This window comes from Phyllostomus hastatus, unplaced genomic scaffold (genome assembly GCF_019186645.2).
Source record: "Phyllostomus hastatus isolate PE091 unplaced genomic scaffold, TTU_PhHast_1.1 phas_contig_40, whole genome shotgun sequence".
In the NCBI taxonomy this organism is placed as follows: Eukaryota; Metazoa; Chordata; class Mammalia; order Chiroptera; family Phyllostomidae; genus Phyllostomus; species Phyllostomus hastatus.
The window spans coordinates 7,327,421-7,350,052 of record NW_025333872.1 but is presented as its reverse complement, the minus strand read 5'-3'; the positions used below and the strand labels follow the sequence as shown (position 1 = coordinate 7,350,052).

Here is a 22,632-nt window from a genome sequence, read left to right as displayed (position 1 = left end):
AGATGGAGGTGGAGATGACGGGAAGTGGCAGGACAGAACAAACAGACCAGATTCACTGAAATGTGTGAAAATAATGTTTATGCTCTACACAGAAAGTTCCTGGGGCTGGCCCCACCTACAGCATGAAGGGCAAATCCATGTTCTTCTCACCAGTGCCCACGTAGATATAGCCACAGTTCTTGGTGCCAGGGGTGTGGTAGAAGGTGAGGCCTGGCCAGAGCAGACTGCGCAGCACCACCAGGGCATTGCCCCTCTCCATCTGGATGCTCCAGGACCCTGGAGAGCAGGTGAGGCCTGAGCACTGTGGAGCCACAACTCTGCCCCATGTGCAGAGGCCCCAGCTCCTTGGGCAGCCAGGCCCAGGTGCTGAGGTTCCACTGGGAAAAAGGAAGAGTTTAATTATCCCAGTGCTTTACTCCTCCTGATTGCCTTTTAGCCATTTCACTGTTCATTAAAACCACTTCCAGAGGGAGGGCAAAGGAAATGAAAAGAGGTGAAACTCAAACGAGTGCGTTTTGTTCCTGTCAGCAAGTCTAGTTAAAGGTTGAATGGGGGAGGAAGCCGAGTCCGCAGGAGTTGGGGCCAGGCTTGGGGAGACTCCGGGCTCCCTCTCACCTTCTACTAGGCATAATCACTAGTGACTTCAGTCCTAGGGCAGTGTGCCCCCACTTGCTGTTTTACTCTCTTCCCCAGCCCCAGAATCCTCTGTTCCTGAGATAGATTAGACCTGACCAGGGGCTCACAGAAGTGGTCGTTCCAGGCCTCCCAGCTCAATAGCCCTTTCTGGCCACTGGTGGTGTGGGAGCCATCCTTGGCAGGAAGAGACCCAGGCTACAACTAATGAGCCATTGTCTGTCCTGAGTCCTGCCCTGGTTTTTGCTCCCCAGACAGGAGCAGCCCTGCCCAGGGCTGAGTTGTGCAGCCATTAGGACTTGGCGGGAAGGACCTGATCCATATCCAGGACTGAGGGAGGGAGCCGATGTGTGGGAGGAAGGAGCCTGGGAAAATCGCCTCTCTGGATGCAGATCTGGAGCTTCTATTCCCCTGCGCACCAAGGCCCCTCCCGGGTCCAGCCACAGTTCTGTTCCAGGCCCTTCCAGAAAGGCAAATGCTTTGAAGGTTTTGGTGTTGGACCAGCCAGTGATGCACTGAGAGCTGTGCTGAGACCTTCATCGGCTGCCAGCTCAGCCCGGCTGCTTGGCTCCCGCCACCCCAGCTTCCCACAGGCCTCCTCCAACCGTGGCCCACCCTGCTCACTCCACAACCAGCAGCCTCACAGCTCAGTCTCCACCCAGCAAGGGCCACCCTGCATCCCAGAGACCTGGCCACCAGGAACCCCTGACCCTGACAGCAGCTCAGCCCTGCTGAGGGTACCGTCACCTGCCCAAAATCAAAGAGCTTTCTGGTGCATGTAGGTCAGCTGGCCCTGCCTGCTCAGAAAGAGGCTGGCTCGGAGCCACCACAGCACTGTGTGGTGGCCTGCACCAAGTGTCACCGCCCGTGTATGAGATGATGAAGTGTAAGCTACAGTGTCAGCTTGATTCTGCTCCCCTAGGACCACACATTGCTGGCCAGACAGCATCAAGAAGAGTGTCCCTGGGTTACCAGAGCTCTGATAGTTACTGCCTAGGAGGGTGGGGGTTGCTGTCCTAGTCAAAGAAGAGTATTCCCCCTGGCTCCTACAGTTTTCTCTGGACACCTGAAGTCCTCCATCCGCCCTCAGACACCTAAGGCCCTAGCCTGTTGCTTTCCTTATTCCAAAAAACACCCAGGGATAATGGGAGGGGGTATGACAGAACAAAGTATTCACAGTATGCTGTGTTCAGCCTTTGGCCAGAAGCACAGACCCCAGGAAGGTACTAGTCGCATCCCCCACCACCACCGCATCATCTGGGGCAGCCCCCCCTGCCCTGGGAGCTCACTGTCACACAGCCTCCTTGAACTGAGAAAGGTCAGGCTTTGCCTCCTCTGCCCACCATGGAGGGCAGCTCGCAACCTGCCTAGGCTAAATGCTTTCCTGGAGTCCCCCAACCTAGACCACTCATCAGTTCACTGTTAGCATCTTGGCACACCCTGGGCAAGGGCTGGGCCCTGACCTTCCCTCACACCAGCCTGCCCTCTTAGAGGTTGGCTACCTCTTTCCTGTAGCAGGGGAGGGGGCCCAGGCTTATCAGCAAAGGCTCTCCCCCACTCCCACCACCAGAGACCAAAGAGAAACTGATAGGGATGCTAGAGAAATACACTGACCCCACGGGGCAGGAGGGCAGCAGTGCCAAGCAGGCAGAAGGGTGCTGGCCACGTGTGGAAGCAGCATGTGAGGGGCCAGCCAGGCAACAACACTGCCTCCCTCCCGCCCTCACATTCCTGTCACACTCCTGTCCTCTCCTTGTTCCTGGCTCAGCTGGTTGCCCAGGAAACACACTGACTCTCAACGTGCCAGGAGTCACGTAGTGTCTACCTGGGAAGCCAGGCATTTGCTGTCACCTTCACCCACTTATTGCAACTGCTAGAAAGGCTGGACCCAGCCAGCTGCTTCTGCCTGTGCCTGTAGGGTTCCAGGAGAAGCAGCCCCTTGTGGCCCTGGTGTTTCAGTTCACAGCCCAGCCCCTCCTTAAACCTCCCCTCCTGCCACCTGGCACCTACTCTTCTGCAAGCTCAGTTTTTTGAGGCAGTTGTGTGGAACAAACTGGTAACGAGGAACAGGGCCTACTGCAATCAGGAAGTCCTGGGTGTCCAGAGCCCCGGGGTCTCACCCACCTTGCCAGTGTGGAAATGTCAGTCTAGACTATGCTTCTCCTAATTACATTCTTCTGCCCTCCAGGAATAAAGGCAGCAAAGCCCTGAGATTCAGTTTGAGGGGACAGTGGGCGAGGCTGGGGATCAGGGCTGTCCAGGGGCAGCCAGTGGCTTAAATCCTCTCAGACCAGCACTACACAACTTGTTATACACAAAATGGCATGGGTTCCTTAGAATGGCCGCTCCCACCACACCAGGGCCACAAGGTATGGTCAAGTCCCATAGTGGTTGAGGGGTATGACGGTAGAGTGCCCTGTCTGATTGGTAAGGCCAGCCACCCCCCAACCAACAAGTCCAAAAGGCCAAGCACCTGTCAGCCAGGCTTCCAAGGGACTGGGTTGGAAGAGCCACCTGCATACACCCCTAAGAGAAGGCTGGTCGAGGGTACCATGTCCCCCCACCCCCTGCCACTCTCCAATGCTCCTGTCCCCCAGTCTCTCCTATCCCATCATATCCCCTAACCCTTCCCCAACCACCACCACCACTTTTTAAAGGCTGCTTTCCAAGCACACAGGTCCCTCACTGCCCTCTGCTGCCTGAACTGGGCATTGCTGCTGAGAGCTCTTGGCGCTGGAGCCCCAGCAGCCCAGGACCTGGCTGGTCCCCACAGTTCCTTAGTGGAGCAAGTAGGGGAGCCCTGCCCTCCATCCTTTCTGCTCTGCTTTCCTCAATGCTCCGCCTGCCCCAGGACACAATGACTTCATTGGTGAAGCAACTTCTATTTTACATTTCCACTTTTGATCTTCCCAAACCCCTGTGAGGCAAGGACGATGCCTGTCTTGTTCACAGAGATGTCCCCAGTGCTTGGCACACAATAGCTGCTCCGTGGTTAAGGAGGATGGAATGGCAGAATACTATCCAGAAATCTGGCCTCCTGATCTGGTGCTCCATCTTTCTCTCCTGGCTGCAGCCCAAGCTCAGAGGACTTTTAGCTGTTTCCTGGCATGCACCAAGAGGATGGTTCTGCCCCCAGACTACTCACCCACAAAATTCTACAGACCCCAGGGCATGGCAGGATGGCTCAGGAGGGCATCAGTGGCCTCAGGCTAGCCCAGGCACAGGCTGCTGATCTGACCTACCTCCCTGGGCCCAAAGCAAAAGTCTCAGGGATAGGGCCAACCTATACCATACCTGCTCAGGGGTGACATGAAATCCCCCTGAACAACTGCCTCAGACCTGGAAAGTAAATGATAATTTTAGCAGAAAATTCCATCCCACCAAATTCCACCTGCTAAAATGGTGAAGCAACCCACCAGCCGGTGCTGGTGTCCCAGGGAACTAACTCTTCCTTGGGATTTTGGCCCCCTTAGCAGCCCAGCCCATTCTGGCTGCTCTCCCCCTGGAAGGGCAGTCTCCCAGTCACTCCTGCTCTTTAACTGGCAGATAAGGAAGGGAGTCTGGGACCTAAATCAGTGCCTGCTCTCCCTGACCACACTTCCAACCCTGCGCCATGGCCCCCACCAAGCCATCACAAGAAAAAACTGGGTCTCACTTCAGGAGGCTTTCTGGTGGCAGCTCTGGGATGAAGGGAGCTGAAGGCCCAGAAGCTGTGAGGTTTCCCAAGGTCAGGCCAAAATCATCCTTTCCCCTCCAGATCCTCCCTTCCCCGGGCCCCAGACACACATAGGAGATGCCAGGAGCCCTTAACTCCCAAGCCTCCAGCACCAAGGACAAAGCCACAGGCTGGAGTGGACTGAAATGTCAGACTACCAGTTGGTCCTTCAGCCCTGAAGCCCACCATTAGGCAGAATGTCCAGGGCCTCAGGCCACTGCTACTCATCCATCTCCCAGATCCTGCACCTCCCAGGGGCCTGATACTACAAATTCACTTGCTGAATGGACATATCAGGGTGGCCTCAGCATCCTTTAGAAAGACCCCCCAATGCTCCATATCTTATGCCCCCTGCTGCAGGGGGAGACAGCTGCCTCCTGCGTTCCCTTTACCCCAGGTGGCAAGGCACACAGGATTAATGGGATTCTCGTAGAAAGACTTTGCTGGACCTCCGCAGCTCATCTAGCTGGTTTTAGTCTTGGCTACAAAGGCCCTAGCACCCTCCTTGTCCCTCCCACCACACAGAGGATGAGGCTCCAAGAGTGGGAGGCGCTCTTTGTTAGGCCCCCTAATCATCCAACAGTGTAGAAAAAGAGCCTCATCCACTAGCCTGGGAGCTACAGGTGAGAGGGCTAAGAAGTCAACATCAGGCAGGGTTTTCCAGCCTCACCTTGAATCAGGAGGTGGGGCTGCTGGCCCCAGATTAAAGGTATTAAGAGTACTTTTCTCCCCTGACCCCTAAGCCCCTGACACTGGGTCCCACCGTCACAACATTCCTGGCTCCTTTATCAGCCCCCAAGGATGTGTGGCTGGGAACACAAGAGCTGGAGGAGGTAACTGGAGTCTAGAAAGTGTATCTCCTGGGTGAGAAATGCCCCGACCCCTATAAACCTTTATTTCCCCCCACAGATCCAGAAGCCCATCTCCATGCTCAGGGAGGCTTGCCTCATGCGCCCCCATGTGGCCAAGACCAGAATAGCCATCCCTTGCTGGCAGCCCTTAGCCGCTTGGGACCCGCTGCCTGGCCCCTGGCGCGCTGCAGCAGTCACGAAATGGCATCCAGACCCCTGACTAGCCCCTTCTCCATCCCCCCATGTACCACTACCTTATTATCACAGACCTGTTCACAAGCCACCAGAAGCTCCTGCTGCCTTGATCTAGGTAGGCCTTCTACCCTGGCTCTCTAGGCCTTCCTAGGCCTGCCCAACCCACCTCTAAGGCCTTTTGCCATGCAAAATATATCAATAATAATTACTAATTTTTATATGCATTCTTATTGTGTGTTAGGCACTGTGTATATGTGTTAACTCTTAATTGTCCTACTGACCCATTGAGGTAGAAAATATCATTATTCCCGTTTAGAAATGAGGGAAATTGAGGCACAAGACAGTTGAGGGACTTGCCCAAGTCACACAGCTAGCAAGAGACAGATTCAGAATTCCAACCCAGGCTGTGCAACATCAGAGGCAATTTCAGAGCCCTGAGACCCAGGTGGCCAACAACTTCACCTTAACCATGACCGCCATCCCACCTCCATCCTGAGTTCCATTGCAACTAGGAGGTTTCATTTGCTCCTCAGAAGTGCATCCTCTAGTGGTCCCGCCATTCCCACTGTCCACTTAAAAAGAACCACCATCTATTTGACATAGAGCTCTGGAGTCAAATGCTCTAACGCTTAATGTGCCCTTGGGTTTAACTCTGAGTCTGTTTCATCTATAAAATGGGGATAATAACAGCATCTACCTCTTAGGTTGGCTGTGAATATTAAAATGAGATAAGCTATGGAAAAGGCTGAGTGAAGTGCCTAGCACAAAATAAGCAGTGCCACCGTTTTGTGAGTTCTTACGAGTATCATTTATTATTATCACTGCCGTCATTAACAACAGATCCCTCCAGTTCTCAGAAGCGCCAAATGTGAGGAGCGAAAGAGACAGGGGAATTGAGTCAGTATCTTGGGTCGGCCTCACATTGCCCAGAGCCTGGCACCTGTCCTGGGGTGCAGCAACCAGGCAAGAGCATCTTCCTAGAATATATCCCCTACTGGTGAAGCTCAGGGGAAAGAAAAATGTGGTCTCTGTGACCCCACCATCCAAGGGTATGTGCCTGGGCCAGGTGGGCCCTGAAGCATAGGAAGGCCTCTGAAGCTGTTTTAAGATTTAGTAGTCCCCCACACATAGCAGGAAGCAAATATACAGAAGTCATATCCTTAGCAGGTGCTTTGCTATTCAGTCAGTCAGTCAGCACCCACTTACTGAGCACCAGCTATGTGCCAAGCACTGGATCTAACCCCAGACTAAGAGATGGATGTATGCCTCTATTCAAGATGAATATGAAAATCAAAAGAGACACTGAGAGACTTCCTGTCTCCAAAAGCATATGGAAGACCATCCTTCCTTTTGTCTGTAAACATTTACTGACTGTTTACTGTGAGCTGAAACCTGTATTGGACCCTGGGGGAGCCCCACCCTCAAGGACTCACACCAAACCACCATCTCCCATCCAGGCCCTTGGTTCCATTTGCAGAGAAAAATGGTAGGTGCATGGCCCACTGCTTTGGCCTGGGGACAGATCCAATGTCCTCAAAGTAATAGGCTATTACCTTTGGGGATGTCATTCTCTAAGGAGTCCATGAAGTCCAGGGAGGGGTCTAGGTCAGCCTTCTCAAGCAAGGTCTTGTTCTTCAGCTCAACAGGCTCCCTGAAGTGGAAGTAGGAACTGAGCTTCTTGGCTTCAGACATGGACAGTCCTAAAAAAAAGGCAGTGAGTAGGAAGGGAGCCTTTTCCTATTTTTACTTCCTCTATGCATGGGGACCACATGGAGGGGCTTGCAAATGACTAAGTCTACTGACAGAGAACTGAAGGGAGAAAAGGGAATAGTGTTCCTTCAGCCCAGATTTGGCCTAGATCCTGCAGTGAAGAAAGACCAAGGAGGAAGAAGGTGGGAGAAGGCAGGGAGGCCAGACCCACACAAAGCCCTGAGACCCAAGTGGCCAACTGCTCTCCCACCCTCAGGCAGAAAAGTCAGGGTCCAGGGACTGGGTAACCCATGCCAGGTCATTGGACACATCCTCCCAGCTGATGTGGTTACTGTTACTTCTTTGCTGAGGAAATAGGCAGGTTCGCCCAGACACCCAGATGTGTGTCTGACTATGTTCGGGAGGAGATACCCTCCCGCCCATGAGAGAGGCCCCAGAGAACGCACCTTCAAAGGTCCGATTGACATGGATGGGTCCAAAAGGGGTCTTAAAGAGGGCACCTCGGGGGATAACAGCCACAGCCTTGTCAATCTGGTCAATGATGGACACCAAGCGGGTCTCTTCCTTGATCCGGACCTGAGGAGCCAGAAGACAAGCCTTCCTGCCAGGGTGCTGTGCCCACTCCCCTCTGGTGCAGGGCCCTCTGCATAACCACCTGACCTGGGCTACCCGAGTATGGATGCCAGGTCCGTGGAAAATCACACTGGCCAGCCCTCCCTTTCTTCCTATTAAAATTTTCTTTCTTTTTTTAACTTGGTAGTACATACTGGTGGTACAATATTTAAAACTACAAAAAAAAAAAAAAGTGGTCTCTCTCACTCTATCCCTTGCCCCTCAATTGCCCTCACTGGGGGTGACCACAGTTAATGTTTTTTATGTACCCTTCCAGAAACATACCATTCTATCATCAGATTTAAATATTGCTTATTTTGCCTTTTGAAAATATAAAAGCAATCATGCTCACTGTAAACTATTTGGGTAATCAGAAATATTTTATAACATACCTAAGAGAATTAAAACCATTCATAATCCCACCTCCTAAAGATTATCACTGATAACATTTTGGTATACTTCCTTCTATCCTTTTTTTAATGCATATATTTAAAGCACAATTAGAGTCATAGTTTATATAGTTTTTTTACAGATTTTATTTACTCATTTTAGAGAGGGGAAGGGAAGGAGAAAGAGAGGGAGAGAAACATCAGTGTGCTAGAGATGCATCAATCAGCTGCCTCTCGCACACCCCCAACTGCGGACCTGGCCTGCAACCCAGAATGTGCCCTGACTGGGAATCAAACTGGAGACCCTTTGGTTCGCAAGCTTGCACTTAATCCACTGGATCCACACCAGCAGGGCATATAATTTCATATTCTACTCTTTGACTTAACATTACTTCCTGAGCATCACCCCATAACATTTTTGTGCAGATGAAATGTGGTTACAGTCAATATGAAGGGCAACCCTCAGCAAAAAGACTTCACAGATACAGTCATCCCTCACTGTATCACGGTTCACTTATTGAGGCTCAAAGCTGCAATGAGTGAACCTAGATGTAGCGAGGGACGACTGTATTTTGGGAAAAAGTAGCACTCGACAAGGGAACACAGAATCAGGGACCCCCAGAATCACTCAGCCACCTATTTCCTATGGGCTATCAGCTGGAATTATTTACAAAGGGGGAGATGGAAACTAATATATAAGTGTCTGGGCCAAGGGTTTTAAATATGTTACCTTATTTACTCTGCACAAGCCTGAGGAGTAAATGTAATTACCCCAATTTACAGAAAATAAAACTGAAGGGAAGTTAGGGTTGTCTGGTGGGAAGGCGTGAGAGTTGAGGCATCACAGACTTGGACCGAGATTTTTGGGTTCAAAACTTAGGCTCCTTTTTGACCTAGTTTTCCATTCTAGGAATTGATCATTCAGATAGACCGCACACACTGGAAATGATGTATGTACAAGGTCACTCATTGTGGTACTGTTTGTCAGAGCTAAATCTTGGAAACCTCCATTTCCTTGGAAGAGACACACAGGTTATCTGATTCCTCAAAAGAAACTTCGCAGGCAAGAAGGGGCTGGAAAGAAGTATTCAACGTCATGAAAACCAAGGACCTACAACCAGGATTACTCTTCCAGCAAAGCTCTCTTTTAGAAAGGAAGGGCAGATAAAGTGCTTCCCAGATAAGGTCAAGTTAAAGGAGTTCATCATCACCAAGCCCTTGTTATATGAAATGTTAAAGGGACTTAACTAAGAAAAAGAAGGTCAAAAATATGAACAGTAAGATGACAACAAACTCACAAATATCAACAACTCAATCTAAAAAATAAAAACAAAACAAACTAAGCAAACAGCCAGAACAGGAACAAATCATAGACAACGAGATCTTTTGGAGGGTTATCAGCTGGGAGAGGGATAGGAGAGAATGGGGGAGATGGTGCAGGGATCAAGTAGCATAATTTGTAGGAACAAAATAGACAGGTGGATGTTGAGAATATGGTAGGAAATGGAGCCCTGGCCAGTGTGGCTCAGTGGATTGAGTGCCAGCCTGCAAACCACAGGGTCGCTGGTTCAATCCCTGGCTGGGGCACATGTCTGAGTTGCGGGCCAGATCCCCAGTAGGAGGCGTGCAAGAGACAACCACACACTGATGTTTCCCTCTCTTCTTCCCTCCCTTCCCCTCTCTAAAAATAAATAAATAAAATCTAAAAAAAAAAAAAAAAACGAAACAGAAAAAAGGAAATGAAGAAGCCGAAGAACTTACACACATAATCCATGGACATGATAAGGGGGGTGACTTCTGGAGGGAAGGGGTGTACCAGGAGGAAGGGGGCAAAGGGAAAAACAATTGGGACAACCATAATAGCATAATCAAAAAAACATACTTAAAAAACAACAAATAACAACAAAAAGACAGTGGTTAAATTATGGTGCATTCACACAACGGTGAAGAGTGGGGAGGCTCTTTAAGGCACTGATGTAGAAAGATCTCTCACATATTAGGTAAAAAACGCAGGGTGCAGAACTGTGTGTATAACACACTGCCATTACTTTTTGTTTTGCTCTTGCGATAAAAAAAGAGTATGTAAAAGGTAAGGTGTTTGCTTGGGTTTGCATTTGCATAACATGTCTCTGGAAACAGAGCTTCTATTACTTAAATGTGAATTCCGAATCCCTTGGGAATGTGCTCAAATGCAGATCCTGGCACTGTTCCTCCCTCCCACTCTCCACCTGCATTTCTAACTCACAGGGCAGAGGGATGCCTCTGATCCAGGCTGCTCTTTGAGGAGCAAGATTTGGACACACACTCAAAACAGTTACATTAGTCCCCCAGGAATAGGACCTGGATGACTAGAAGACAGAGATGGGAGGGACACTTTATATACTCTTTTTTGTACCTTTGAATTTTGAACCATGTGGATGTGTTATCTAGGAAAACAAACATTGATACAAAAATATAAGAACCTGTACCCACGCCCTTACCCCAGAGCTCAGCCCAGACCCCCCTTCCCTGGCCCTGCCCTAGAGCCAGGCTTCACAAGCACTGCCCATCCACTCCCCACCCTGTTGCTCAGCTGTGTTGTTATGTTGTTGCCGACTTTCTGTTGGGCTCGGTTTTGGATAGCCCAGGCCCTCTTCCTCCAGACGCCCCTCCTCATATTCACTCACCACTACTTCTTCTTCAAAGACTTTATCACCATCGTTCACCTTCTGCAGGTCAACGTGTTCATACTCATGTGAGGGGTCCCCCATGAAGCGGCCCTTCACCACGGACGTCTGCTCCACCATCTCCTCTGTGGCAGGGGGCAAGAGGCTCCACTCCATGCAGTTCAGGCTGTCAACAACATCCACATGCCTCTGGTTTCCAACTCCTACTCTCACGCGGGCTTCCTGCCACCACCCTTCTCCCAAGGCACGAAACCCAAGAAACACTGCTCTAAGTGCCTAATGGTGCACCCACCCCCAAATGTGATGCAAATTCCATTTTATTTTTTAAAAGATCATAAAAAGTTGAACAATGATTAAAATAAAATTAAATTAAAATTTAAAAAAAGATCATAAAAAGTTTGTGCATGCCAAAATTCCAAGAGCCTTCCTTAATACCTGTAAGATTCTGGAGGAGCTCTGGAAGCTAAATTTTCCTGTTGCTGGTGCCCCTGCTTTGGTGAGCCCCTAATTTGTGCACTTGGTCTGCCTACTGAGCCCACAGTAAGGCCATCATCCCCCATTTCTCAGGAAAACTGGGCCCAGGGTCCAGGACCTCTCCTCCTTTGAGGTCTTCAGGAGCATGAGCCAGCCCAGGCCCTTCTTACTCACTTCCCCCCAGGCACGGACCTACTCCCACTCCTCTCTCATTCACTCAGGACCTGCGTCCCCAGCCTGCTCTCTGCTCATCTTTCCTCCCTTCACTCTCGACTGCCTCATTCTCAACACAAAAACTTCTCAGCTTTCTAAAGCAGCAGCCCTCAAATCCATGCCCCTTTAGAAAATGCCCCTTTCGACCCTCCCCTCTCTGCCTCAACTCTGAACAACAATCTGAGAACAATTTGCTGTGTGGGAACCCTCTGTCACTTTAACTCTCTGCCCAATGCACCATGGGTTTTACCCACACCACCCCAAGAAACTGCTTAGGAGAAGATCATCCATGGGATGAACTAAAAGACAACAAATGCATTTCCATTCCTACTTTTAGTATTTCCTTCTCCCTCCTCCAGTGCCTTTAGTATTTCCAGGGATCTAGTCTCACCCCTCTTTTCTCTCTGTAGTCTCACTCAACTGACTCCCAGAGCCCCAGCTACTAGTTGGTGTCCAGAATCTAACCCAACCATCTCTCACAATCTCCACTGCTTCCTCCCTGGACCAAGCCACCATTTACTCTTGTCTGGAGACTGCAATAGCCTCCACCTGGTCTCACCACTTCTGTACTCACTCCCCCTTCCGTCTAGCACCCACCCAACTGCTACAACCTAAGCCAGATCATGCTTCTGTGTAGAGCCAACCTTGCATTCTTTCTTTTTCTTCCTTTCTTTCCTTTTCTTTTCTTTTTCTTTTCTTCCTTTTTTCTGAGAGTATGTTTATTAAAACTGGGAACAGTGATACTGGGAAGGATGGGCTAAGGATAGAAGAAGCAACAGGAGAAAGCCTAGGCAGGACTGCTTTGACTACCTGGGAAGTCAGAAAAAAGAGACAGGCTCAGGGAGTCAGCCCGGGATGAACTGCTGCCGCCTACTGCTCCCCTGATTGCAAGTCTCATAGGAACCCTTGGAGATTAGGAGAGAAAAGTAAAGATGCTTGCCTGTGAGGCAAGAAAGGCGTGGGTCTGCTCTCTACAGGGAGCGTGCTGCAGAACCTTTCAATGACTTTCCATAGAGCCAAGTCCTTACAATGTCCCACAAGGCAATGCATGATTGTCTCCAGCCCCATGCTCCTCTGACCTCACGTCCTACAATGTCCTAGTCCTTCACTCCTCTCTAGCTGCACTAGCCTGTATGAGGTTCCACAAACACACTAAGCACATACCTGCTTCAGGGACTTTGTGTGGATAGATTAGGTTTCCGACTTCCTGCGCCTAATGGACTGCTTTGTAAAGTGTTGAGCTCCCAACATCGCTGGGGGTAGTCAAGAAGCAGCTGCATGGTCCTCTACGGTAGCGTCCAGGTAATTTTCCCCAGCTCTAAATCCCCTCTCTCCCATTCGGCTTTCCTGGGCTACTTCCTAGAACACCTTCTCTAAGTCAACATCTCCACGGTGGATGCTCTGGACACGCTTCCAAATAGCACCACCACATGAGGCTTCTGACCTTTCTCTAAACTGAACTCCCGGTCTCCATTTTCCTGGAACTTTTACCTTCCTCCGCCTCCCTCCTTGGCCCAGACTCTCGTAAACCCACTAGCCTCTAACTCTCTTGCAGCCCTTTGCACCAAGAATTGGAAGTGTTCTCCCGGAGCCCCGCCCTCTCAGATTTCACCCAGCCACTTCCCCGCCCACTTACGCTGCATTTGGTTCTCAGGTCCTCCGCCTCGCTCCTCGGACTTTTCCTCATCCCCTCCCCCTCAAATCCTGTCTCCACCGGCTTCCTCGACCCCGTAGGCCTAGCCCCTCTAGGTTCCTGTCCCTGCCCACCCTCCCCAAGCCTCCCAGTGGCCCTCCCTTCAGTATCGCCCTGCAGCCTCGGCCGCCCCGGCGCCTCCTCCACCTGTACAGTGTCTTGCGCGGTGCAAGTTGGTCCTCAATCAGGCCCTGCGCGATGTAGTAATCGGTGACGAGGCCAAGGATGCGGCCCCAGAAGAGCACCCGACTGTAGCGATAGTCGCGCTTAACCAGCAAGAGGGAAGTGAGCAGCGAGGCCCGACGGTCTGGGCTGAGGCCCTGCCCACTGCCCGACGCCAGCTCCAGGGACAGCAGGAGACTCTCGGCGTCCATCTTGCCCGCCGCTCAGCTCAACGCTCCCGGGGTTGCTACGTGAAGCCGTCTCCATGGAGACCCAAAGCTCCGCCGTCGGCTCTGGCAGGAAGTAGCACTACACCCACCTGTGACCCTGCTTTTCCTGGACCACAAAACAGCCCTAATTTCCTCAGAGCTCTTACTAGAAGCTTGGACATACACTAACTCCCTCTCTCTTTCTTCTTTTTTTCCCCCTTCCCTTTCTTTCCCAAGCTGGTGACAGGATGTGTTCAGTTGTCACGACATCAGCATGGTTTCCCGTAAAAAAGATAGGGTAGTCTACAGTGTGAGGTTGGAACTGCCAACCCAGACCAATTCTGGAGATATCTTTGTCTTTCCTGAGTCCTTCCACATACTCTACATTGAGTCCTTACTGTATATAAAATCGGGGCTTGGAAAGACACCACCACAGTGACAATAGCTGTCTTAATTCACCTCAGTCATGTCCCTTCTTGGCCTCAGAATTACCTGTGAAGAAAACAATTTAAGATACTCTTGAGGCTAAGCCTAGGCATCTAAATCAATCCCCACCAAATACAGGTCTTATGTAATGGTTCATCCATTCCATTCTCTTCGATCTTCAGATGACTCTTTACCTCTTCCATAGTACTATCCCACCTGAAAGGCAAATGGAGACCAAGGCAATGGGGCAGGGCATAGGTTCACCTTGGAAAAAGGGGGTGTGAAGAGGGATACAAAAAGGGTGACATTTACAGACTACACTTTCCCCTCAACTGCCACCTATTTACCTACCTGGGTCCCACAACTGTAGCTTTTAGGCCCAAGTGGTAGCAACATATGAAAGGGCAGAGCCCCACTGGAACTGGGGCTCTTCACTCCATGGGCTAAAGACTGGCTACTTCACATCCGCCTCTGGAGTCCCCAGCCAAGGTCAAACATAGACAGGTGCCTTAGCAAGCTTGTTGTCAGGGAAGGAGGTAGAATTTATCATTAGTATTAACTGATCTTTTAATTTTTGGATTCCTTTGGAAAGGGCTCATGAAATCAAAATTACTTGGGCCCCAATGCAAAACCAATAGAGAAATAAGTGTCTAAATTACCCAGGTAATTACTTTGTTTTGGTTGTCTAAATATAGTTTTTTTTAATTGTTTAAAAGATTTTACTTATTTTTGAGACGGAAAGGGAGAAAAAGAGGGAGTGAAACATCAATGTGTGGTTGCCTCTCACGCAACCCCCACTGGGGACCTGGCCTGCAACCCAGGCATGTGCCCTGACTGGGAATCGAACTGGCAACCCTTTGCTTCACAGTCTGGCACTCAATCCACTGAACCACACTAGCCAGGGCTAAATATTGTTTTTGAAGGCTTTTAAAAATCAGTATTTGAGGGAGCTGACATGTTTTAATGTGTCTTCCATCTCAAAACAATTTATAACTCCCTATTCCAAACCCTCCCTCCCTTTAGTCAGACCCCTCACTCAGCATGACCCTTCCCAAGTGGGAGATACAGCCCTATTCCTCTTCTGTAAGGTAGTATCACCAAGCAGAGAAACAGCCAAAATTCTAGCTGGTGGAATATGCTTCAAGTGATCACAGCACAGAAAAGAACTCAAACCTTTTGTTCTCATTGATTCTGTATTTATAATACCTATTAATGTCAGGTCCATGTGGGGAAACACAATATGAAGCCAGAGAGGAGGGTCCTGCAGCCTTCCAACACAACCACCTTTGGTAAGGCAAATCCTATTATTTCACAGTAAAACCACACAGGACGCACAGCAGTGTAAAGCACCAGCCTCTAGTGCTAGGTAGACTGGGTCTGAATCCAGTTTTCCACTCTCAGGCAAGTGACTCCCCAATCAAAATGACACAAACTTTGCAAGGTTGTTAGATTAGATGAAGTGCATGTGAAGTGCTAAAAAGAGAGCATAGCCATGGCTGGTGTGGCTTAGTGGATTGAGCTCCAGCCTACAAACCAAAGGGTCACTGGTTTGATTGCCAGTCTAGGGCACATGCTTGGGTTGTGAGCCAGATCCCCAGTGTGGGGCGCATGAGAGGCAACCATCCATTGATGTTTGTGAAAGAAAAGAACATCAGGCTAGGAATTAGCTGATGAAGAGTCCCAGCTGACATCAAACCAGTATAGAACCTTGGCCAAGTCACTTAACTTCCCACACTAGCCTAGGGCAGATAAAGAGAAAAGGCCACTAGTAAAAAGTAAAAAATAAAGAGACCAAGGAGAAAGACAAAATACTCTAGCCTCAAGAAGCCAAGAGCTTCAGGAAAATTTAATATGAATTCATTCATTTTATATTTAAGTTCATGAGTCATACCCACATTATGTTCCTGGTAAAAATTCTGAAAAGCCACATAAAAAGGGACACCTCCATAATTGTGTCTATGGGCCCACACTTGTTTTCCAACCCCAGACAGAAAAGTCTGTCCCAGCACCCTCTGGGAAATCAACCTTTGATTCAAAGAGATGTTGTTCAGTGATGATTATTACAGTCCCAGTCACACCATCAGCCCACCAGGAAGTCCGTGGAAGGGAAGCAGGAAGCCAGGACAGAACCTTCCTCTCATCAGGAAGCAACTCTACTTCCAAGCAAGATATGGGTGACTTGGTGCCACAGAAGGGAAGATAACTTAGCCATTGTATTCATGATTAAGAAGAATCCCCATTCACTCGTGAAAGCCTTTCAATGTCACTGGTGCCTGGAACCAAATGTAATCTTCCCAGGCCGTTACTGGGATGGAGGGTCTGCCACAGGAGAGGGTCACAGTCAGTTTGTGGCCCCGTATGGGCACTCTGTAGTTTAGCCTGGGTCGAAACCAATCTTCGCCACAGTCGCGGTGCCCCTGTGCCATGACAATGGTGCCCATGAGTGGAGGAGCCTGCAGCTCACTGAAGGCATCAGCCATAAAAATGGCTCGGAAGATACGGCGCAAACAAGCTGCTGTGCTCAGGCTCTGGTCCATGCTGTTGGGGGCCAAGCGGGACAAGTCAAGCTCATAGAATTCCTTTGGATTTAGAACACTGCCCCCAAGGAGGATCAGCACTCGCGGCACTAGCGTCCGGGCAAAGAGACCCTCTAGGTGGCTGAGGACACTCTCCAGTTCTGCTAGGGTCTGTTGGCATTTCCTGCTGTTTGTCTCAGCGGTGGTCCAAGGTTTCTTCTTCACCAAGTCCTCTACCTATGAAGACAATGTATGGTGAGAAAGAAAGCAAGGGAGGGGAAAGTTAATGACCTTTGAAGAACCCTGTTGTTTGGGATATAGTAGACTATGGGACTGGATTTCCAGCTCAATGAACTGCTACAGCCAAGACACTGGGTTTTATCAGAGGGCAATATATCAAAAAGGAAAATACATTCTTTGTACAAAACCAAACTGTCCCACTCTTAGAACAGCAAAGATAGTGTTTTGAAGTAGGAGGGCATCCAGAAATAAGTAACTAAAGCAGTCAAGGAGATTTGATGGCATAGTATGTGGCAAATTTTTGTTGTTCTAGGAGTGATAACAGGAACAAGGATTATTTGGTTTAATAAAGGTAATTCTGGAGTTGGTCTTCCAATTAAACATGGCAAATTGAACACATGCTTATTTGTGCTTCCATCTGAATGAAATACTACTAAATGAAAGGAAAAAGAAGGGAAAAGAGAATGGAGAGAGGAGGGATGAAGGGAGGGAGTGAGAAAGGGAAGGAGGATGCCCAAGGGCAAAGAGACCTAGAGAACAGACAACAGTAGCCAAAGGCAACAACAAATTTTTGGAGGACAGAAAGCAGATAGAAGAGTTCAAATGCTGACAGAGGAACTCCCATGAGAAGCAAACTGATTCACACAGCAAAACCCCAGACACAGGAATTGCTGACGTAGGCACTGCAAAAGGCAAGAGTGAATGTGTGGGGATTGAGTGAAAACATGAGGACCCTTGGGTCACCTGCCAATCTCTTCCATCTAAAGAGAGAGAAGACTTTCAATTATTGGTGTTTTGGGAGTCCTCCAAAGAGACCAATAGGTTCTCACCCAATATCCTTGGTCTATCAGCCATGCGCACAGAGCTTTCTATGGCTTATTCTTAAATATTTACCAGACCGACACTAAAAGCCTCTCACATGAAAGTCAGAGTCCAAAACAAATAAGAAAAAGACTCTGGAAGAAACTCAGACACTGCAAGAAACAGAGAAGCCCTGGTTGGTTTGGCTTGGTGGGTTGAGTGCTGACCTGCAAACCAAAAGGTCGCCACCAGGGGGATTCCTGGTCAGGGCACATGCCTGGGTTATGGGCCAGGTCCCCAGTTGGAGGCCTGCCAGAGGCAACCAATCCCATGTTTCTCTCCCTCTTTCTCCTTCCCTTCCCTTCTCTCTAAGAAAAAAGAAGGAGAAAAAAAAAGAAAATAAAAGAAACAGAGGAAAACCCCAAATATACAATAATTAATATCCACAGGCAAGAGAAGTTCATATAGAATTGAAACAACAGGATGCTACATGCAAAAATTAAGAGCCTTAAGACTATGACTGCCAAAAAAGAAAAAAAAAATCATAGAAGTGTTGGAATATAAAGTCAAATAAGTTCCTCAGAAAGCAGAACATAAAAACAAAGAGATAAAAATTTGGAGAGAGAAGACATTAAAATTAAAAGGTCAATTCATGAAGTCCAAACACAACACAATAGGAGTTTCAGAAAAAGAAAACAAGAGATAAGGTGGTGAGGGTTAGACTGTCAAAGAAAGATTAGAGTGTGGAGAAAGTGACTGAAGTGGTGGGATGAAACATACTCCTTAGGGCTGCTTAGGCTGAGGAGCCCCGGAGATTCCTTAGACTTCCTTTTTCCCTGACTACCATCTAATAGCCACAAAGTCTCACCACCAACGTCTCCCAAAGCCTGTGCCTACCTGGGAAGGAGGTTTGCAGTAGAAGTGCTTAAGCTGTTCATAGGGCAGGGGGAGTTGCTGGCGTTGGTACATGACATGCTTTAGGAGTTCACAAGTAAATCGACAGCAGCCTTCCTGGCTAACAGGCCCGGGAAACACCACTGGCACCAGGCAGTCTCGGGGGCAAAATGACTCCGAAGGGTTGGGAGGTTCTTGGGCAGAGGTAGTCTCAAGTAGTTCTATCTGGGGGGCGTGGGTTTCCTCCGACTCCTCATACCACTCCAAATCTGGTGGGCGCACAGAGGGACGAGAGAGAAAAATTAAAAACTCAAAGGCCAAAACAGTCTTCTCATTCCCTATCAGCCACCCTAACCCGGACACGCACACATTCCCTCCACAAACTTCTGTGTGGGCGGAGGCAGGGAGATTCCTGACCCCAGTCGCCTAAAGTGACTTTAGTGTTGGCCGATGGTGAGAAACAGGGGACAGGGGTCGGGGTTGGGGGGCAGAATTTCTGAGGCAGGGGACTGATGCTACTCTCAGAAAGTGAAGGCCCTGATCAGAGTTGAAAGCATAGGCAAGCGGGCTATAGAACACCGCGGAAATGAAGGCAGAGTCGGGGCGAACCACTGTGATCCAGGGCCGTGAGGCGACAGTCACTCTGGCCTGGCCGAGCCAGGGGCGGGAGGGACGCCGAGAAATGAGGACAAAGGAAGACTGGCTAGAGAAAGGGCCAGGTTATAAATGATGGTAGGGAATGGCGGTAGGGAATAAACCGGTCGCCCAAGTATCCCGAGACCCGGACCCCATGCCTCACCAGAGACGGCGGCCGGGAACACTACTTCCGGCTCCGGGGCTGCCATTACGACCTCCTCCCTCTTCTCCCGGCGCTTTGAATAGGCGCTACGCGGAGCATCATGGGAAGTCTGCACGGTAGGGCCGGAAGGGGACGTGGTGCCTCCCTGGTGAAGTGCAGGCTGGGCTGGAGCGGGATTTGAGCCTTGCGCTCACTCCCTAACCCGCTAGCACCCGTACGGAAAGCTTCCCCCACAAGGACACCGGCACATTCTCAGCCACTGAGCGCTGCCTTCCAAAGGACACCCGCCCTCACTCGTACTCTCTCTCCAGTGTTCACTATTCATTGGACACCTACATGGTCCCAGCCCCTGTCCTAGGTGCTGGACACTGTGACAAATAAGCCCGAGGCAGACGCTGTCCTCAAGGGGATCACTGCCTATAGATACAATACGACACGATGAATTATACAGTGGGTTACACGGGCTGTGAACGTGAAGAACACTGGTACCTACCCTAGACAGGGTGGGAGGAAGGCGTAGTCCAGAGGAAATGTACCTAAGACACTGACCTGTAGGATGGGTAAAGGTAAAGAGGGGGACCTAGCGGTCCTGGAGAACGTTAGAGACTAGCACATGCTCTATTCAAGGAATGAAAAGAATTCAGGTTATAAAGAGTTAAGGCTGTCCTGGCTGGTGTGGCTTAGTGGATGGAGCACCAGCCTGCAAACCAAAGGGTCACCAGTTCAATTCCTAGTCAGGGCACATGCCTGGATTGCAGGCCAGGTCCCCAGTTGGAGGTGCACAAGAGGCAGCCACACACTGATGTTTTTCTTCCTCTCTTTCTCCTTCCCTTTATCTCTAAGGATAAATAAATAAATTCTTAAAAAAAAAAAAAGAGTTAAGGCTGTGGTGGACAAACAGGAGCCAGGTCATGACAAAGCTTTATAAGCCATGTTAAAGAGTTTTAACTTGATCCTGTGAGGGATGGAGAAGCTGCTTTGAAAGGTTTAAGTAGGAGAGTAGCATGATTAAATTTACATTTTATAAATTTAATCTCTACACTGGCTGCAGTGCAGAGATTAGATTACAAGTAGGATATAAGAGAGGAGGCAGGAATACCTGTTAGATCTAGCAACTTCAATTACCCAACTGCATGGTGAAAGAGGCCTGAACTAGAGTAGTCACAGTGGGGTGGAGAGAACTGGGTGAACCCTACGGATATTTAGGAGGTCCAAGGAGCATTACTCGGTGATTGATCCCAGGAGGAAAAGGAGAGCTAGAGACAGGCTTCCAAGAAGACAAGCAGGATTTTCACTCCAGCATCTCTGTGGTCAGTTGTGCTATTCGATGAAGATTTATTGAGATGTGGGTAAGGAGAAGAGGTAAGTTCAGTTTTTGATAGGTCAAGTTTGCCATTTAATTGGGCAAATATTTAGGAACATCGTCAGGAATAGAGATAAGTATTTGAGCATCATCAGCATGAGATTTAATTAGATCACCCAGAGAGTATATAGAATAAGGATGAGCTAGGATCCCAAAGACACTAACGTTTAGGGGATGAACAGAGAAGGAAGAAGCTCTAAATGACACTGAGGAGTTGCCAGAGAAGTATCAAGGGAAATAGATAAGCCCTGGCTGGTGTGACTCAGTGGACTGACTGCTGGCCTGCAAACCAAAGGGTCACTGGTTTGATTCAGGGCACATGCCTGGGGGTTGCAGGCCAGGTCCCCAGTAGGGGGCACATGAGAGGCAACCACACATTGATGTTTCTTTCCCTCTCTTTCTCTTTCCCTTTCCCTCTTAAAATAAACAAATAAAATATTTTTTAAAATAGATAAGTAGCAAGTCATAGAGGCCAGGAAAAGGGTGTGTTTCAGGAAGCAGGAACTAGAGATCAAAACCTACTATAAAAGTACAATGATTAAAATACTGTGGTATTCACTCAGGAATAAACAAATCCTAAAACAGAAGAGAGCCCAGAAGCAGAGCCATGTATAGGTAAATCTTAGTATATGATAAGGATGACTTTTCAAAGCAAATAACTTGAGACAACTCCCTATCCAATTAGAAGGGGAAAAAATCAAATTAGTTCCCACCACACATCCACATAAAGATAAAGATAAATATACATACAAAGATAAAGATTTATCTATATAAAGATAAATTCCAAATAAAATCTTATGTAAAAGTACTATACACACATAAATAACTAGCTATATACCAGAAAAATATCTGTATGTGTGTGTATACACACACACACACACACACAGCTATGGTATATACAAATATATACCTGACAGTCAACCACTGATTCATAAGCAGCTCCTCCAGGAAACTAAACCACCTGCCATCTCCCAGGACTCTGATCTCCTCCTAGACAAACATCCTTGTTTAGCCTACCTCTCTGCCAGGCTTCACTCTTGTTTGTGGTAAACCAAGTTGTTCAAGAATGGAGTATTGAAATGAGTTATTCCCTCCCATCTCTCAAAAGTTCTCCACTTAGCCCTGGCTGGTGTGGCTCAGCCTATTAAGCACCAGCCTATGAACCAAAGGGTCACCAGTTCAATTCCCAGTCAGGGCACCGGCCTGGGTTATGGGCCAGATCCCCAGTGAGAGGCTCACATGAGAGGCAATCACACATTGATGTTTCTCTCCTCTCTTCCTTCCCCTCTCTCTAAAAGTAAATGAAATCTTTTTAGAAAGTTTATTTTTTAAAAAAAGTTCTCCTCGCCCTGGCTGGTGTAGCTCAGTGGATTGTGCTTGGGCTGCAAACCAAAGCTTCGCAGGTTCAATTCCCAGTCAGGACACATGCCTGGGTTGCAGGCCACGGTCCCCAGCAACCGCACATTGATGTTTCTCTCTCTCTCTCTTTCTCCCTCCCTCCCCTCTCAAGAAAAAATAAATAAAATCTAAAAAAAAATTTTTTTTAAGAAATTCAAGAAAATTTTTTTTAAAAGTTCTCCTCTTAGGAGACAACAGGATTGGGATGAATAAAGTGAAACTGTGTTGGGGGTAGTCGAAAGAGCCAGGAAGATGAGAGAACAAGTTTTATCAGGAAAGTGCAGCAGGCCCTGCTTATCACAAGAGCCCAGAGCTGCTGGTAGTGAGAGAGTTGGGATGGTCTTAGCTCTCTCTCCCAATCCCCACCCTTCTTGAGACCAATCATTGAGTGCTTTGGTCTCGGCCTCTAACTAGCAGTTTTCGTGGTGGGGTTGTGCCCCTCCCTGGCTAGGGTTGACCTCTGCAGCATTACCTTCCTTTAGCTGAAGGGGGTTGAGAAGAGAGAAGTCAGATGTGCTTTCAATCACTGAAGACCACATAATTGGCTGGGCCTGCTAGGTCTTGTGCAGATTTTGATCCTTCTGTCCCCATGGTTTTAGTTTTGGGAAGTGATGCCATGTGGCCAGCAACTCTATGATTAGTAAACTGCTACTTTCCTTGTCGTCCTAGGGGG

The 22,632-nt window shown here is 48.8% G+C and overlaps 2 protein-coding genes across 5 annotated transcripts; both read right to left on the bottom strand.

Annotated features, from left to right (window-relative positions):
• Positions 1 to 61: 61 nt before the first annotated feature.
• Positions 62 to 13,535, bottom strand: RSPH9 (radial spoke head component 9). 4 transcript variants are annotated; one of them, XM_045843544.1, is made up of 6 exons: positions 13,299 to 13,437; positions 12,623 to 12,711; positions 10,772 to 10,937; positions 7,551 to 7,680; positions 6,948 to 7,094; positions 62 to 377 (listed from the first exon to the last, which is right to left on the bottom strand). In XM_045843544.1, the coding sequence occupies exons 3-6, from the start codon at positions 10,925 to 10,927 to the stop codon at positions 85 to 87; spliced, it is 726 nt and encodes a 241-aa protein (XP_045699500.1). In that variant the 5' UTR covers positions 10,928 to 10,937; positions 12,623 to 12,711; positions 13,299 to 13,437; the 3' UTR covers positions 62 to 84. The 4 variants fall into 4 exon arrangements, with proteins under 4 accessions (XP_045699500.1, XP_045699498.1, XP_045699496.1 ...); XM_045843542.1 differs by having other exon boundaries at positions 12,623 to 12,744; positions 13,299 to 13,325; XM_045843540.1 differs by lacking the exon at positions 12,623 to 12,711 and having other exon boundaries at positions 13,299 to 13,535.
• A 2,225-nt stretch (positions 13,536 to 15,760) lies between these two features.
• Positions 15,761 to 19,342, bottom strand: LOC123821699 (MAD2L1 binding protein). The gene is made up of 3 exons (XM_045843382.1): positions 19,199 to 19,342; positions 18,403 to 18,668; positions 15,761 to 16,701 (listed from the first exon to the last, which is right to left on the bottom strand). The coding sequence occupies exons 1-3, from the start codon at positions 19,242 to 19,244 to the stop codon at positions 16,189 to 16,191; spliced, it is 825 nt and encodes a 274-aa protein (XP_045699338.1). The 5' UTR covers positions 19,245 to 19,342; the 3' UTR covers positions 15,761 to 16,188.
• Between the last annotated feature and the right edge of the window lie 3,290 nt (positions 19,343 to 22,632).

Bases quoted from the DNA above. Each gene is read 5' to 3' on its own strand.
- RSPH9 (XM_045843540.1), bottom strand. From the start codon at position 13,525: ATGGACGCCGAGAGTCTCCTGCTGTCCCTGGAGCTGGCGTCGGGCAGT. The intron at 7,681-10,771 runs GTGAGTGAATAT...CTGGCTCCTCAG, and splicing joins TCTTTGAAGAAGAAGTAGTG to GTCCGGATCAAGGAAGAGAC. The intron at 378-6,947 runs GTAATAGCCTAT...CCTTTTTCCCAG, and splicing joins AGAGAATGACATCCCCAAAG to TGGAACCTCAGCACCTGGGC.
- LOC123821699 (XM_045843382.1), bottom strand. From the start codon at position 19,244: ATGGCAGCCCCGGAGCCGGAAGTAGTGTTCCCGGCCGCCGTCTCTG. The intron at 18,669-19,198 runs GTGAGGCATGGG...TGCGCCCACCAG, and splicing joins GTTCCCGGCCGCCGTCTCTG to ATTTGGAGTGGTATGAGGAG. The intron at 16,702-18,402 runs GTAGGCACAGGC...TTGTCTTCATAG, and splicing joins ACTGCAAACCTCCTTCCCAG to GTAGAGGACTTGGTGAAGAA.